Raw genomic sequence first — 19742 nt, 5'->3', positions numbered from 1 at the left:
CGTTCTGTCGCTTGCGTCCAGTTTGATGAGGCTTTGGCTCGGCTACCATATTCACATCTGAAAACAACGATTTCTTGATTAGTAAAAACATCATGAAAAAGATATAGAAGTAAAATAGAAAAATAAATCACGATTAATTAATTGTGCAATTAATTAATATATAAAGCAGAATTTAAAGATTATAAGATAAAATATTAAGTTAATGAACTAAATATATATCTATCTTTCGCCCTTTACCCAGCTCTATATTACTTAATTCTTTCTTTAATTATTATATTTAATGAATTATATAAATATATATTCTTCATTATTAGATATTGAATTGCACACACACACACACACACGCGCGCGCGCGCGCACACACACACACACACACACACACACACACACACACAAATAATTACTAAAATATTATATTAACTCTGTTAATATAATATTTTAACGGCTAATTAATATGAAATTCAAATATATTTTAAGTTTATGTTAAATTTGGTGGATAAAATATGAAGCAGATATTGATTTTATATATGGAAATAATAGTGGAATAGATAAAACTTTAAAAAGAAACCTCGTCGCGTCGTTTTTAACAACATTGTGTTAAAAGTTCATACTTCATCCAGACACATATCGACGTTTACGCTTGCAAAAGAAACAAGTTCTAATAATAATAAATGCGATTGCGAGTATCGCAGCATGCACGACTTGTGCCGTACGATATAAGCGTAAAGTGCATTCTCATCGCTGCGCTGCACCGCTCCGCAGGCCGTTTGCGGCTTACGCGGATTAATAAAACGAAGATGGCTATGGGCGAAGCGCGAAGTTTCCGCTCAGCGTTTCCGCAAACAGTTATTAATTTCGCTGCCTTTGAGCCGGCCCGTAGCGAGATTGATAATGAATGCGCCGCGACGTCGCGCGGCGGACGATCAAGCGACAAGGATTTTCACATTCTTCTTGTTTTCGTCGCGATGGTAACTGAGACGGCCGCCGTATTCATCGTACAGAGTGATTCAAAAGTCGTGCAACAGGTGTGCAACGATATTGATCCGCGCGCTGTTCTGCGCTGTAGCAGCTTACGATCGCGTACGTAAGTGATAATTTTCCGGGTGTCAACAGCATGACAGATACGCAAATCATGAATCACGAACTGTCATTAAGAGCTGCAAGTAATCGTGCTGCTGTGACAAACGCAATTGTGTTCCCGTAGAAGAGAAAGATAAGGAATTAAAATAAGTTACGATCGACTTAAACGATCCGATAATAAACGTCAAGGAAGCGCCACGTATATAGTGATATGCTGTACGCTTCTGAAATCGAGGGTGTTTAGAGATATCAAGAGAGGAAGAAATAGGATGTGCCAGAAAACGGGAATAGTGATACCTGCCGGAGGCAAGAAGATGGAATGGGCAGAATCGAGGCTAGAACCGATAAGGAAGGAAGTATCAAGAGGGGAGAGGTAAGAAGAAAAAGGTGAAAAAAAGAAGAAAGACAGGAAAACGGGAAAAGCGAAGAAAAACTAATATAAAGAGAAGAAACAGCTCTCGCCAATTCGAGGAAGTTGTTCTATTCTTGTGGTGAGATGGTAGAAGTGGAAAAGTGAAAATTGAACAGACAACAGGAAAATAGCGAGATTGTTCAAATGAATCAATATTGAGTAAAGAGGTATATAAAAAAGGAAGAGGATTGTACATGTTTGATTATTAATTTTCTATCATCCATTAAGTTAACTAGGAATTAAAAATTAAAATATTAAAGTGAAGTAAAATATAGGCGCGCAAACATTTTTTTTTTTTTTTCAAATTTCATTGAAATTCGCAATTTCTTTTTAGGTTTTATCATAATAAAATTCTAACACAATTTTGGATAAAAATTTTAACATAATCCTAAATTCAGGAACACACCCTTCCTCGTTACAAATCACTTCATCCCGAAAACATTTTCCATCATGCCCGCTCCTGCAAGACGTTTGCTCGTATCCGTGTCGCTAACTTCCGGACGTTCCGCAAACCGTTGAGGTCCTGTAGCAAGTCCCTACCACTATCCCTTCGCCATTCCAGCCCCTCGCAGAGGGGTGGTTTGTGGATGTTCCTTGTTAGAGTAGCGGGCTGATTCCGTTGTGTGCGCAGCGGTGCGCTTCGTCCTTTGTGTGAGCTAACCAAACACCCCCTCCCCCTCTCAGCGCCGCCGCCCTGTACCTTATCCTCATCCCCCTTATCCTTCTGCTCCTCCATTATCGCGGCTACTTGCGCAAATTGTTTACACGTCGGTCCGCGAGCATTTCATGAGGCCGTCCGAAAATTGATGATTTGGTAGATGTTTGTTGCACTTTGAGGAGATGGAGAAGGAGGGTCTGATTTATTAGAGAAAGAGGAGGTGAGTATTTCACGGAACCAATTGAAGATGCTAGGTAAGGCTGCTTGAAAAGCTAAAGCAAAGTCGATCTTTGGTTTTACGCAAACACTGAAATTTATTTTATAAAGCATCCTCATTTATTGTCTTTAAAAACTATAAATCTGGCTTAAAATAAAAAAAAATAAAACGATAAATGGTCATTTACACGTAGAGAATGCTCTAATAAATGAAATTTAGACCAATAAAAATTCATAAGTATAGATGTCTGTGCGATATAATAATCATTTTGCGTAATTTGTAACAATTATACAGGATACGGCAATTCATGATATTTTCACACAGTATTTTCGGAGTTTATATCTGTTTGCGAGTTTTTTCAACGGTAAATTTTCAATAAAAAGGCAAATGAGAGTAAAAACCCTGCGCAGTAATTTGTGCGTTATAATTTAATAAAGTAAATTGTATTTAAATTCTTCTTACATCATTTAACAAGATGATCAGACGTTTCGCCTCAGTCCAAGCCAATCATCAGCAATATCCAAAATTCAAACAATCAATTATGTATGCAGTGTCCGCACGAAATTCTAGTGTGCAGCGGACAGAGCATCTTCCAATTTCCATATTTGAACTGTCAAGTAGTTTTTATACTAAATTAACTAAACAAGCTCCGCAACTTTGACATGCAATCGTCATATTAAATGATATAAGAACGATTTAAATATAATACTTTATTAAATTATAACGCACGAATTACCACACAAGGTTTTTACTCTAATTCGTCCGTGTTAAATATTTATGAGAGTGAATCAAATATAAACGTGATTTTTTAAATTATTTATTGAACAAAGATAAAAATATAAAGAAATTATTTTTTTACATAGTTTTCTGCTACATTAAATTTTTGGCAGCGGATATAAAGTTTGGCGATCCTGTTTTCATAAAAAGTAGTAAGTTGTGTCTGCAACCAATTGCCCATGAATTCTCCTGGCATCGTCCACGAATCGCATTATCCTCCTCAATTCTTCTTTCAGCAGTCCAAATAAATGATAATCACGTGGAAAGATTTGTCCCAATGCGATTATCATTTGTTTGGATCACTAAAAGAAGAATCGAGAGAACAACGATTCGAAAATGATGCCAATATAGAGGAATTCGTGCGCAATCGGTTGCAGATACAACATACTACTATTTATGAAAACGGAATCACCAAACTCCCTACCTGCTGGCAAAAATGTATTAATGTAACAGGAAACTATGTAGAAAAATAATTTGTTTTCTTTATATTTTTATTTTTTCGTTCAATAAATAATAAAAAAAATTCCCGTTATATTTGATTTATCTTTGTATACTTATTTAAATTTCAAGAGTTCGATTAATCTCAATTATTTTTTTCAATAGTATTCAATGATGAATAATTATCCAATTGATTGCGTCTAAGAACGAATAAGCGTCATAGCAAGAATCGATCAATTCACGCGCTTTCTCGCGTGAATGATGTGTGAACTCGCTTCCGCGGTTTATAATGCAGTGAAGCTGTGTGTAATCGCTCGTCGCGGAACACTGCGGGCGATCGGCAAACGCGGCAATCGTATTCGCTAATTGTTTTTCTCGATTTGTTTCCCGCGGATCGAAATGCTCACGCGGATTGATTTATTGGTAATCCACTTGTACGCACGGCAGAAGAGAAAATCCGGGCGTCAAGGGGTTAAATGCAGCGCGGCGGAACGAAACTCCCGACATTCGCCACCGCGACGCAGCTAATCGTTGCGGGCGTCGGCGTCGCCGCGAAGTTTAGTCGATACGCGGGTGTACGCGGATGCAGTAACGCGCGCGAGAGAAAGAGAGAGGGGATGGGAGAGAGAGCAGTGACACAGAGAACGAGAGAGAGAGAGAGAGGGGGGGAGAGAGAGAGAAAGACACGGCGAGAGAACGGAAGAGGAGGGAGAGAGAGAGGAAGTCGAGTATCGATGTCATCTCCAGCACGCGGTTGAAGGGTGATTCCTATATCGCGTTGTGAATTGTTCCTCGAACTAACCGCCCGGCGGTTGAGCGAGCGACAGCGAATGCGAAAGCGTAGGCGAGAGCGAGAGCGAGCGCGAGCGCGAGCGAAGCTGAGCGGAGTCTGTAACAGGCAGCGACGCTAATGGAATATGACAACGCGAGGCGAATAATAATCGGCCGTTTCTCCGTCGCCGAACTTCGTAATAAAACGAGCATTGTCCGTGACGTTTCGTCGCCGACAGCGTCGAGACGTCACGGCGGACGTCGCCTCGCCGATTGCGGATTTTTCGCGATGTTTTCGCGTAGCGTGCGCGTTCATACCAATGATCCGTACCGTTAATGCACTTGCTAACAATGTAATCCGTTCAGTGGATTGTTCTATGAATTTTCTCGTCGATTTGAAGCAGATTTTTTTCTGAGTATAATCCGATTCCATTTTATTTTTAACTGTAGACACGCACAGTTGAATAATTTAATGTAAGCCTGTCCAATTTCAGCTCCGGAAACTAAAATCATATGGATAAGATTTCGGGAACTGTAAAGTATCGATATACGTCTGAGTAATCACGCTTATCAACACTTTACAGTCCCTGAAATCTTACATTGAATTTTTTTGCGTCGATGGCGTTTTGGCTCCGAAGCTGAAATCGGACAGGCCTGATTTAATGAGTATATATTATTGCATATAATGTCAGAACAAAATTAATTTGTCTCAAAATTTCTGTTTTTAGCTAGCAACAAAATTAAAATTGTAGCATTACATATAATTTTTAATAAGATATTTTAGCAATCTTTAATAAATCTTATCGTTCGATGTCGAATTTAGATTAACGAAAATGTCAATATATATTAACAATTTCTATGTGCTAGAAATTCAAATGAATAAATTATTTTTACCGAATTTATGCTGGATCTATTATATGTTGACCTCTTCTCGAAATCTTGATCACACTTTATCTTCTATTTATTTTAGTAGTTACATATGAGCCGTTTATTTTGAAAGTGACCTAAGTCACTTTAAAAAAAAAAAAAATGTTGTTTATGACAGCTAATTTCAAGTTGTACACGCTACTACAAAGGTCAACAACAAAACATTGAAAAATGGACTTAGGCCACTTTCAAAATAAACGGCTCATATATCCTCTTGTTTTAACGTTCTTTCATTAATAAATATCGTATAAAAAACGTTTCACTATACATGCTCTTATTGGACAACTCTAGGAATTTTATTTTAATGTAAGCAATTTTTATAAGCAATTGCCATCTAAATTTTGATATTTTATTATTTTGTTTAATATTTTAGTTTTAATAGATATATCCGATTATCGAAATATGTATTCTGCTAAATACCTACTATATGACGATTGATGATTTTATATTTGGACTTTCATATAGACTTTAAACATGCGACGTATCTCCGTGTTCTACTAACTGTAAACGTATCGATTGTACTTTTTCATTGTATTATAATGCTCAATAATTAATTATCTTGCATCATATTGAAAAGGGCTTAAATTAGGACCGAAACGATTTATTATTAATATACATAATTATTACACACTATTATTCTGTGTCTACTTATATTGGTTCACATTTTAATTATTTATATAACTCATTTAGATTTTAGTTTAGTATCAAGTTGCATACATTATATAATTTTTATTTTTATTTAATTTCAAATATTTAATTTAGCAAACTTTGCTTCAGATTTGCAATTTGAAAAATAATGTTGCAGAGAATATGATATTGAAAATTTGAAGCTTATGACAGGTAATAGCATCCTCGACATTAATCAGGGGAAAATAATCTAAAAGTACATCGCAGAAGGTATCGTCCGGCATTTGCCTGAGGAAAATTTTCGGAAAACTTATTATAAATTGGAATTTTATTATAATCTTTTTATTATTTTCAAATTAACATTTCTCATTACTCTATTGTTTCAGTTTTTATGTCTGAATGAAATGTATACAAATTAAGTTTATGTTAAAATTGGTGGTGCATATATAATATATATTAATTGCAAATATATTTCGGTATTATGTAGTATGTAGGATTCGGATTACTTATATAATAATATAACGAAAAGCAATTAATTAAATTAGTTTAACTCGTCTTTATTTCTTTTATTGAAGAATATATGTATTTAAATCAAGCCTATTATACTTGATTTAATACATATATTCCCCAATGAAAGAAATAAAGACAACTAAATTAATTTAATCCAGTAAATAATTAATTCAGTCAAATGAACAAATTTTTTTTCAGTATATAAATTTTACCGTTACTTTAATTTATATCATAGATGTACTTTTAATATAATTTGCTTTGAACATAAAGAAAAATAATCCCTCATTTAATTCACAAAATTGCGATAATTAACCATTCAAGTGCACAAGAGAGCAAAAATTAAAAATATTTTATATGCACATTTAAAAAACTTGAACTTAATGGAAATTTATTTATTATTCAGGTATTTGTAAGAAAAATATTGCATTTTATGCTAAATTAATAACCAAATGAATTAATTTATTAATTCGGTAGGTTATTGTGACAACGATGATTTTATTATTTAGTAATGTCAAGAATAATTGATAGACTGTGAAAATCGCTGATAATATGGCCTATTAATTTTATAACCACGAGCCGTTAATCACAAGGGATGCCAAATTGTTAATTCATCAATTTATTTATGATCTTGCAGATCGAGTAATTAATGTTGCACGTGGGCTTGACCGGGCATATTTCGATATCCAATCGTATCGGAACGATAATTTCATTATGGAATTTATATGAGGCCGATAAATCTCTCGCAAAATATCTAACTGCGTAGCGATATCTAATCTTCACTTATTAATCTATTACAGACTTCTTAACATAATCTGATAATATTTCTCTGGCTTATGTAACAAAACAATCATTATTTAGTGGGATGACTCATGAGATGCAAATATAGATTAACAATTTTGTTTAATTTAATGAATAATATACTTTTAGTTCCTTTGTCTCATATAATATATACTACTTTAAAAAAAATAATTTTTATCAAATTCTTTAAATTAATGAATTTTATAGACACATATATCGTTATATCGTAAATCTCTACAATTCCCTCAACGAAATACCTCTGCAACATTCTCTTGAAATTATAATTCTAAAAATATAAATTTCAAACAATCATTGGAGCAATTAAGTCGGAATTAATTCGCGACAGATTTTTTATTTTCAAGTTATTTATGAGTTAGAAGGAGAATATCTTTTTAAGGAAAAAAAAAGTATTGATTTTGTTCTTCGCTTGCAAGTCTTGGGTAAAAGGAAGGAGAGTGAAGCTGATGCGCGCCCAGGTATTCCATAGGTATATGAAGCCAATTAAGTAAAGTAAAAAACGGTCGACAGTTTGAGGTGAGTCGGCGCGGCTGATCCTCGTATACCGCGCTCACAGAACGCAGGATGGCGGAAGTTATCACCGTGTACACGCGCGGTTACAAGTTCGACCGTTAAAAGCGCGCCCGGGTGAGTTTCGTACCAGCCAGTGCGACTCGCCCGGCTCGACTCGGCCCAGCTAGACTCGACATGCACGCATTACGCTATTAGCCCACGACACGACATCATTTCCATCGTTTCGCTACACTCTTTGCCGGGGTCGGGCCCTTTAATTGCGCCACGTTATTTATAGCCGCAGTTAAAACTTGCTTGGCCGTAGAGCGAAACAAGCGGCACTACCGGGTGTCTTCCCGGGCCTCTCTAACGGATGGATCGTTTGTCGCGGTCGACTTTGAGGCCATCGCATAAATTATCCGGCAAATATTTTACTCCCTTATTCTGTTTAACCTCTCCTCAAGAGGGTCAATGGAATTACCGTGGGGAGTAATTTTTCCAACGTATTTCAGTTTCACGTAGATGATTCTCGACGTTGTCTCGTGTGTTAGTTAGCTGAGTTATTTCCACATACGCGTCCCAGGAAATGTACAATAAAAATCGCTTTCTTTCCTTATTTCTTCTTAACATGTATCCATCATTAGCGTCGCAGAGACCTGACATATTTTTCCTGTGAGCATTATCATTTTTTTCATTCTTTACCATTTATACCTTCCATATTTCCCTTTCGCAACTTTTTACGATTACCTTCCATCTTACCAACATTTCATTTCTCTCCGTCTCTTCATAACGTTTCTGCCGCAATATGTTTTAGCCCCTCATAGAAAATATCCTTTTTATATATTTCTTATCCATTGAACAATGTTTCGTTACATTTTGCTGTTCTATTTTACTCTTTTTACGGTCACAAGTTAGTCGGGTTGTAATTTTCCCATCATCCCTCTGTGAGTTTTAGATGAAGAAGATTTTCAAAGCATATCAACACGTAGACCTGTTCCGTGTCTACTGCATAGTAATTAAAGCGATACGTAGTCGAGATAATTGACATTCCGACAATAACGTGGCCGACAACTTCTCCGCATCCTAATGAAAGAACTGATAAATAACAGCGTCGACGGTGGCGTTAGCGAGCTCTCTTTTAATCCCGCTAATCCCGCGGTCGAAAAAAAAAAAAAAGGAATTCGCGAATTCGCGCTGGTTGCCGCGAAAGGGCCCGCGGGGGCTAATCTTGGTGGGCCCTTTGTCGGCGGAAGTTCTTTTGTTTACCCTCTGCACGGCGCGGTAGAGAAGGGCGAGCTCTGAAACGCGAAAAAGGGGTAGGCACTTATTAAGCAAGCCCGGCTTTGTGCGAACCTTCAGCTGTACCTCTCTTCCTTTTTCGGGGATGAAGGCAAAAGGGGGCGTCGCGACGTCCGCAGACGGATTGACCGGACGGTGCGATGCAATGTTGTAAAAGGACTCCGTATTTCTGTTGAAATGCCGACTCGAAATGTGGCCGGCGTTCAATACGGCGGGCTTGAATGCGCTGCGCCGCGCCGGCCGCTCTCAATGGCGCCGCGCTGCACTGCGTAAGGGATGGCGTGCTAATTATAGCATTTGTACCGTGCGATATATCGTGTATCTTTTTGCATGGCATGTAATCATAGCAATTTTATTCCCCTATCAAAATTTATGTGTCTGGGTTCATCCGATTAGAATTCTCATCATTTTATTCAAAACTTTCAATAAGAATAAACGAGAAGATTTTAAGAAATATATATTTCAATAATAAGTTGAAGATTACAACGTGACGCACAAATATAAAAAATATAGATAAGATTATTAGTACTGATGTACAATCGGTATAAGAAAAATAAATTAATATACATAAAAAGATGTAATTGCATATTTTAAGTGAATTCGTGCAAAAATATTCTTCTGTGAAACTAATTATTCATGAAAAAATCCAGATTGATTGAAATCAAATCTTATATTTTTAGTCGTTATTCTACGTATATAAAAATAGAAAAGATCAGCGAATTTCGGAAGCAGAGAATCGGGAAATTTTCGGATTTAACTCCCACTTTTTAAAACATTCAGTGTGTGGTCCAAAAATATTTTACTTCTCTTCATTCCCGTTCAAATTTTATGACGTGTTAAACAAATTGCTGAAAAGAATAATTTAATACAATTAAAAGAATCAAAAAGGAACTGAGCTGATTCTTTTTAATTCGTTTTGAAATTAAAATTTACCACAATAAGAATCGTATTGTCACTATTTAGATATTGATATGTTCTCGTTGAATCTAATTTTACTTTGACTAATTTACATATAAAAACCTCTACTAACACATATATGTTATTTAGTTTTAATTTAAATAGTATAACTCTTGTAAATATTATTCGTTTTTTATGTATCGAATAAATTCAGTTTATTAATATACGGAGGAACAAAAATAGCTATATATAAAAAAGATATATAATCGTATATCTATTGTGAATCAATGTGTGTAGGTGTTTGAAAAATAAATCTCTTTTTTTGTAGAGCTAATCTCCATTCCGAGCATATTTAATTATTTAAATCTGCGATACAAGGACAAAAAGATTTTCCTCGTTGCGGTGCGGTCATACGTTATCTACGAATATACGGAAGGAGAGTGCAATATTTCATTGACACGATCATCCCGCACAATATAAAGAAAGCAACGAAATACGCCGTCAACTTCACTTCTACGATAACGTTGAAAATCGTGGACGGCGTTTTCCATTGTTGCATGCAGCAGATGCCGCTCTATCTAATCCTACTTCGGCAAAGAGTAACGCGAAAACGCGAGCGCGGTCATAAATTCAAACGATCTCCCGACGACAGCCGTCGCGGGACAACGTCCCGCGAAAGAGAACGCGCCCCAGCTTCCGACATCGACGCCGTCGCGTCGTCGCAGCGCATAATCGCGTCGTCCGCGCGCGCCACCCGCCTTTTGTAACTGCCAACGGGCCAATCTAAGTGACGTACGGCTTCGCGCGACCCCGCGACCTCATACCGCGCCACCATAATCATTTCATACACAATAGTCGGACGCCGCCGTTCGCAGCGAGAAGCGCGCGCCCCGCACGGCCGCGATGCCGCGGAGCGGTGGATCGGGGGAGCGGTGCGCGGCTGCAAGAGTAATGGTTGCAATTTGTAGCCACCTCCGCACCTCCTGCCCCCTCGGTCGCCACCGCCCCTCGCATTCCAGGGCAGCCAAGCTGCTGCACGCAGGGCGATCCGCGAATTTACACGCGTACCGCTGCGCTGGGCCCACCAACCCCTGGTGACCCGACAATCGCGAAGGTCACATACCGCGACCTTATACTCTTGTTACTATCTGGCAGAGGTGACGACATAGAACATGCGACACGACGGTAAAATCGAATATAAATCGGGGGATGTTTCAACGATTTCATTACTATACAACAGCGTGATCATTATCGTTACAAGAAATCGCAAGAATATATATAAAGACTTCAATGTCGATAAGTATTCATGTGTTTTTATTAACGTGAATTCCACGTAATCAGAACTGATGTATTTTATTTTCTGAATGATTGATCTCTGAAAACTTTATACATTGGAGGAAAGAGGGCGATCGCTATATGATTAATCCCATTATCTACATTTTATGCGCTGTCCATTGACCAACCCTCATTCTTTCCGTTTAGAAAAAATAAATTTTTAATTAATTATCTCATGTTCTCTCGGAAAATATTAATATTGATTGGATGATGTAATTTATTAATTAAAAACCAATAAGTGCTTTTAATATATTGCACGCTGCTGCAATTTTTTATACAATAACATAGTATGTATGTATATACACGCTCATACATATACAGTGAGTGCAAAAAGTATTTATACGAGGAAATTTTTTATTATTTAAAGTCTTATTTGTAGAAAATAAACATTAATTAGCAATTTTATATAATGAATACATTCTATTCTAACAAAAACAAACGAGCTCTGCATATATTCCTGATTTTAGAAGCTAAATTTCTCGATCGTACGAATACATTTTGAGCATCCAAACAATACAGTTTTTAATATTTTTCAGATGATATGTTTTCTTTAATTAACACACATCTTTTTGGTATATATATAATTTTAAGAAACATACAGTCTATTTTATTCCTCATGAATAAATTGTTAATTACCCAGCAAGAAATGATCGTCAATTAAACGTCGAATCGACGTCAAATTAGTGTTGAAATTATTGTATCAATATCGTTCGATATCAATCCGATGATTTATTTTTCGTTGAATAATATTTACTTTTTAAAAATAAAGTTTTTTTAAAAAATGTTTTTTCTGTATGAATACTTTTTGGCGGTCGTGTACACACACACACGCACGCACGCACGCACGCAGTTACATATACAGACTGTAATTAAAATAAGGAGATAAATTTCGACGGCGATTTCCCCACATCTAACATGAAAAAAAGCTCATATAAACATATTCGCACTTTGTTACTGGGATATACAGCTCAAACAAATGTTTATTAATTGAACATGAATAAGTAATATCTATCATTATTTAATATTATTTATTTTTAATTTTTAATTATAACAAATGTTTAAAGTGTTTCCCGTTTGATTCGATATACGCATACCTAAACAGGTCGGATCATGACTGTCGCACTCTTTCAAAGATCCCGCATTGAGAGAAAAATGTTTTGTATTTGTAACTATAATTACATATTACTATAATTATGATTATTACCGCTATAATAATAATAACACTAACTATGTGTATAGTTCTAGCAACAAATGTATATAGTTGGCAACCTAAAATGATTATATATAATTACAGTTATTATAACTATAAAATAATTGAAATTACCATAAAAATAATTCAAGTGACTATAATTTTATAGTTATAAAAAATATGGTTATCCTAAAATATAACTATAAAATTATAGTCACTTGAATCATTTTTATGGTAATTTCAACTATTTTATAGTTATAACTATAATTATAGTCATTTTAGGTTACCAACTATGTAAATTTGTTACTAGAACTATATACATAGAGTTAGTGTTATTATTATTATTATAACAGTAATAATCATAATTATAGTAATATGTAATTGTATATAATTACATATTATTTAAAGTCTTTAATATTTACGTCTTTAGTTTAAATCGAAAATAAAGATATGATGCCAACGCATCTTTATTATTATTTGTAAAACCATTTACAACTATACTTATAAGTTACAAATACAAAACATTTTTCTCTCAGTGCGGTGTCTTTAGTTTAAATCGAAAATAAAGATATGATGCCAACGCATCTTTATTATTATTTGTAAAACATTTACAACTATACTTATAAGTTACAAATACAAAACATTTTTCTCTCAGTGCGAGGTATAGTTGTAAATGGTTTTACAAATAATAATAAAGATGCGTTGGCATCATATCTTTATTTTCGATTTAAACTAAAGATATAAATTAAAGACTTTAAGTGTCTCCACAGATAAAAATTCATGGGGGTGAAATCGTGAGATCGTGTTTGAACTCTATTAATAAAATTCAAACACGATTTCGCGATTTAATATTAATAAACGTTTTGAGCTGTATTTTAGTAACAGTGAATTTGCGAAGAGTTTATATATTTATATGAACTTTTTTTTTTATATTTTGGTGTGAGATGCTCGTTCCTGAAGTTTATTCCCTTATTTTAATTACACTCTGTATTTGTTATATCTTTTTTTTTCATCATAAATTGTTCGTACGAGTGATCGAGGTTATTGAGCGTTAAGCTATATCTTCGCAAGTCATATTAAAAAGTTCAATCTGGCACGTTAAAAGCTATAGGACAAGCAGAAACAAGTTTAAAAATTCTGTCTGTTAGATATCAGTTTGAATTCTCTGATAATCAATATTATAACACAGAACGTGATAAGTGATTTCAATTTTTAAGCAGTTTTGTGTTACTATATATTTTTTTAAATGTACGAAGAGATATACATACGCATAATTGAATTTCATACTGCTCCTTATCATTTCAAGATTAAATTTGATAATGTGTTTATTCTTTCTTTCCTTTCAAAAGTTAATAATTGGGTTATTTGTATTAAAATAAACGTTTAGATTATAAATATTTATATATATATAAAGTGTGAAAAATTTGTGTTACATTAATTAAGAGTGATCTATTTCCTTGTATGTACATAAAGTTTACATATCGATAGCAATACAATATCATTCAAGCTTTCTGGAATTAAAAGAAACAAAGTGACAAGTATTTCCGGATTCATGGTTAACACTTCAAATTTCATAAAACAGACAATACATATTCTGCACGTCTATCTCGCAGTAAACTCTGTGATACAACATAAAAAAATATTCGGGGTCATCGGTGGGTCGAATCGATAGGGTTAGAATTTAGTTGGGGATGGTCCATGGGGGGCGGGCGAGCGTACGTAATTACATGGAAAAAATTCCAGTCAGGAGGCGAGCGTTCTCGTTGTTGAGTTAGAGTCGCGTTGCGTGGCGTGCCCAGACTTAGAAATCGGCCAGCCAATCAGCCAATCACGTATCTGCGCTGTGGTTGCCTTCCGATCTCTTGGCCCTACCAAAATCTCGGCGGGCCAATCGAGCCGCGCCAGCACGCTTCCGCTAAATTGCGCGCTATTTTTAAATATTAAGTCTGCTCCCGCACGGGGAATACCCGTTCGACCGAACTTGCCGACATTCAACTTGAGTTCACGACAGTTAATTCTTATCGAACATCGTTAAATGACGCGTTCCCAGATTCCCTTCCAAGTTCGTTACAAGATGCTGAAGTCGTGTAAACGTGGAGAGAGAAATACAGTTTATAACCCTAAAATACTATCGATATATAAATTTTATGTACAAGTGAACGCTAAGATATGCCTGCAGTGATCATTAGGAGGTTCAATTTTCTATGCTAAAGATAAGACGAGCGCATAAAAAATTTTCCAACATTCAACTATCGTTTTAAATTACTTTTATTGTTTTCTATTTGATTTTTAAATGGCTGAAGAAAACCGAATTGAGTCGAAACGTTTCATATATTAGATATTGTTTAAACACCAATAATTTTTGTGATGAACCTGATGTCATAATAAATTATAATGTTTATAATCTTATTTTTGTTTGTTCTTGATCTCTCTTCTTACTTTAATTGTTTTAACAATTTCGAACAAGTAATTTATAGTTTATTTAAAAATTTTATTCATTATATATTAGTTTGGACTTTTTAGTGGTCAGTAGTAACAGATACATTATAAATGATGTTAATTTTTAAGCAATTTTATGCTATTATATATTTTATTGGAATTATTTTGAGGAAACATTAAATTACATATTTCATATCATTTCAAAATTGAATTCGCTAGTATGCTTATTTTTCCTTCCCTTTTAAATTAATAATCAGGTGAGATATGATAACTGGGCTAATAAGAGACGAGAGTGCGCGAATTTCTTTGAAATTAAGTGTACATTTAATAATTATATAATATTTGAGTGCAGAATAATATTTCAGCTTACACTTGAGCCATTTTGAGTAAAATCAGCTAAAATCAAATCTAATTCCTTCGTGCAATTTCCATATTTAAAGGAAATGGTCCTAATTTTACCTAATTTTGGAAATGGCTCAAATGTAAACCAAAACATTATCTTAAGATTATGTAATTATTAAATATGTTTAGGGGTCATTCTGTAACTTTTAACAACTGTAACTGTAGTATTACAGTCGTTAAGAGTTTCAAAATAGATCCTCTTAATTTCAATCAAATTCGTGCAGTACTTACCGCGTTCGTTTTCATTAGCTTAGTTATCATATCTTATATTTATACGTTTATTTTAGGAAACGTTATTTATTTGTTATATTTAATAATTAGGTAATTTTTATGTTTGTAGAAGTCTAAATTATAAATATTCTATCATTTAAAAAGTGTTAAATGTATGAAAAATTTGTGTTCATTAATTAAGAGTGATCTATTTCCTTGTAAAATTTATATACCGATAACAATATTGCATCACTCAATAGTGATAACAATTTTAGATACTACGAATTTTATTATATGACATTTAATATACGTATCACGCGTTCTCCGAAAAAATAGTGTCATAATATATTACTTTCTTTTATCAGTGTGACAAGATTAACCTGCGCTTTGCAGATTCACCTGCTCCTTCATCCTCAACTTGTCATGAAACTCGATGCTGTTTCGCTAAAAGCAATCGCGTTGCCAACGACGTAAATTTTCACGACGTCAATCGTACACGTCTTTTAAATCGAAACGGTTATCGTATCGGCACGAAATTAGGTCGAGAACTCCTACGGGATGAAAGGATGAGAAGTTTAAAATGTGTCGCTGAACTAGGAAGTTCGTTATTTAATTTTCCATCGCTTTGTATTATCCGACAGGGTTCCCTAGGCGAGTCGCATTAGTAAGCAAGGAATAATATCGATGCTACGGCAAAGTTCGGAATTCGAATCGACTTTGCGCGATGCATCGAGCTACTTTCGCGTTATACAATATTAATGTGCGCGCGCGTCACTTTAAAATACAAACACTTTGGGCCCGAGCGTGAATAATGCATATCCACCCCCGCTTCTCCCTCTGCGGCTTCATTATGGATTCGCCTCGTTTCTTGACTTATTCTGCGAATCGTCGCGAGTTACTACTCTTTGATTTGGTACTCCCTCGTGCAATCCGCGCTCGAAAAATTATCGTCGCATAGTCCCCGCCTCACAAATTTCTAACGTAACACTTGAACTTCTCGGTGACCCCATTTGTAGATCCTTCGTAGATTCTCCCATCGGACTATCCGCAACTATCTAGGCGTTTGGGACGTGTCTGACATTCTATGATAAAATGTGTTGCGGCGTATATCAAAAAGTATTTGGAGTATCGCGCAGATACTTACGAAGTAGTTCATGCGAGTAAGTAGAAAAAATGTAGAATAATATTTCTATACATATTTCGTTAATTAATATTATTCGAAAGTTAACCCTTTGCACTTTGAATTTTTTTTTCGAACATATAATACATATTTAAACTGGCAATTTAAAAATGTCAAGTGTAACTCGACATAGGAGCTCCCGCGAATAAAATTGATGTCGAGTCACACTCAACTTAAGAATGCAAAGAGTTTATATCTTGCATATCAGTTTTAACGCTCCATCTGCAACCTTCTTTTTTTGGCAAAATTTTACACTCCAAAATAAAGAAGAGCGGAATCTGATTCTTTCTCTTCCTTCTAAAATATCTTGTTAAAAAATTATTTAATGAAGATGTTGAAAAGTAACTCTGAATTTTTCCACATTTTTTGAAAGCCTAGAATAGTAAAAAAAAAAATCTTGAGCTAGACGGAAAGAGTAAAAATACTAAAAATATGATTGCAGACGGAAAGTTAAATCCTGGCAGCTTTTAATTACTTTTCAACATAAACCGTCTAGCGTGTCTTAACAACTGTTATTAAAGTACAAATAAGGAAATCTTCAATTCTGTTTGAGAAAATAGTTCCGTATAGAAATTATATTTCCATCTCCACGTCAATCTTACGTGCTCAATTTTCCGAATAATAACTGTGAAATTGAAATCTAAGCTGGCTGTAGATTGCACCGTCATGTTCGACTGAGATGGACGTGCCTCTTCTTGAAAAAATGAAGTCTACATTGTTCATCGCGAAAAAAAAAAATAATACCGAGATTATCGAGAAACGCGACACTCCCAAATATGTATCGCTTCGGGCGAGCTTTCTGCATTATCGCTCGTGGACGACGCGCAAATTGTCAAACTTTTCACGCCCCTGCTGTTATTGTTATTGTTGTCGTCGAGATAATTACGCGGCGGCACAATTAAATCGCACGATAATATCGAGTTTCGGTATCGATCGCGCCGTGATCAATGGTGCATTTGTCAGGGTAATGCTTGCGCTGCGTCGCATCGCGTTTATATACGCGTATTAACGCTTTAACGACAAATATAACATTTTGCCTGAATTGCGTGAACTCACGGCTCATGCATGCGCGCAATTTACGCAGTCGCGCGTCGTCGGAAATTATCGATGAGCATAAACAACGTCGAAGGCTTCATTTTTAGCGAAGTCCTTTGATCATGCAGTGTCAAATGTTCGGGATGCTCAAGAGATTAAAATGGTGAAAATTATAAAAGTCGTAGTAAAATTGATGGACGGAAATAGGATTTTGTTCCTACAGCGCGGGAATGACTTTGCGAAAAAAAAGCTATCACCCAATATCGACCAGATCGTTAAAAAGTTCTGCAATTTATAATCGTAAAAAGGGAAACAAACGAAATCGAATAATAAAATTAACAATATACTTGAATACTTGAATAATTATGGCTATAAATAAATACTGCTTAATTAAACTTTTGCTAGGCAGTAAAAATGAAGAATTTTAAACACAACTAATAATTTTACAGTTGACAATACCGACAATAAGGAAATAACATTTATCTTTTATGAGATAATATTTTATAAACATTCTTAATATTTTGTAAATCAGTTTTATGAAGCTAGTAATTGCTAAACACACTTTGATACCGATCAATTAAGAAGATAATTACAAAGAAGTAACGAAATGACACTTAATTTCTCAAGAAAAAAGAAGAAAGCCAATATATTATATAGAGGAAAATCGGAGTAAAGAGAGAAAAGCTGATACTGACAGGTTTCCTAAAGACACACCTCCTTATTTCTCGGAAATTAAATATTGTACTTTATTAATTCTGATGAAAACATGATTTGTTCAGATAATTAAAGAAGTAAAATCTCACAATTCATATATTTGTGACTTGTTTATATATAAAATCAGCTAAAACGAATTCTACAGATATGAAAAAAAGATTCTTACGATTTTCTTTTACAAATTGCTTTGTTCAAATAATAGTGGGAATATTAACAATATTACATTGCTTTATATACTTAGGTAGTTTTCTAAATCTATTTAATTTTCTCTTTCTTATTTTTCTCATAATATATATGATTTTAAATAGATACACATTGTTATCTCTTTACAGAGACCTTGTTCCTTTATATATAAAAGAGCAATGTCTATAAAGATCACAACGTATGTATCTCTATTTAAAATGCAAAGATAACTAAATTTCATTAAATTTCTTACATCTGTAAAATAAAAAGGTATACGGTTGTTTAAATATATAATTCGATACCCTTGGATAATTCATGGCAAATGCAAAATTATATTTTTCAAAAATCAATTTAGGAAATATCATCTTAAAAATGTAAAATACTACATTTTTTATTACTACGACTTTTTTTTGCAATAAGGATCTTAAGTTCCGCGATACAGAATCGTTATTGTTCGCATCGTTCTTAGTAAGATCGTTGTACAATGAAAAGGCAGAGAGGAACGACCGCGACGTGACTTTTGAAAATTGCATAAGAAGACACGCGCGGGTAAGGGAAAGGGAAAGAAGCTAGATGTTCCCTCGCAAATGTCATTACGGGCGTGCATTTCGTCGCTAATTACAGCGAAATACCCGCGAGGCCTGTCCTTTCCTCGGTTAATTAGTTAAACTCCCTCACCCCTCTCCTCTCGCCCCTGGCGGTGATAAGCCAGAGAATTTTGTCCTTAACGAGCTGCGCACGCGGCTCCTTTAAGGGACAATGACGAACCGTCGTGGCGTTATCCACCAAGAGGGCGAGAACGATGTTTGTACGCGCCCGTCGTAAAGGCTGTTTTACGCGTCGCCAGTAGAGAAGGTAAGTCAAGTGCGCGGGTTACTCGGTTGGGTTGTCTCCGTGAGTGCCGTGTTCCAGAGAGAGAGAAAGCAAGAGGAAGTGCTCGGGTTATTTGTCGCAAGCTAGAGAGCATGTCCTGCGTAAATATCTATACTCGTTTAAAATCAACGCCAAGCCAAGCGGAAAACCTACATTCACTACGAATAGCAAACTGGATAGCAATAAATCCTGGTAAATAAAGATGAGAGAGAGAGAGAGAGAGAGAGAGCGTTGCTCATTTTAAAAACAACCTCGCTTGAA

At 35.1% G+C, this 19742-nt stretch overlaps 1 protein-coding gene across 1 annotated transcript in view; it reads right to left on the bottom strand.

Annotated features, from left to right (window-relative positions):
- LOC108759859 (uncharacterized) overlaps positions 1–19742 on the bottom strand; it is a 171815-nt gene that overhangs the window by 47489 nt on the left and 104584 nt on the right. The window contains exon 6 of the mRNA XM_018505520.1: positions 3–57. Within this exon, the coding sequence (XP_018361022.1) occupies positions 3–57 (55 nt within the window). The remainder of the gene's footprint in view (positions 1–2; positions 58–19742) is intronic.

This window comes from Trachymyrmex cornetzi, unplaced genomic scaffold, assembly GCF_001594075.2.
Source record: "Trachymyrmex cornetzi isolate Tcor2-1 unplaced genomic scaffold, Tcor1.1 scaffold21, whole genome shotgun sequence".
Classification (NCBI taxonomy): domain Eukaryota; kingdom Metazoa; phylum Arthropoda; class Insecta; order Hymenoptera; family Formicidae; genus Trachymyrmex; species Trachymyrmex cornetzi.
This window is presented reverse-complemented; position numbering and strand designations above follow the sequence as displayed.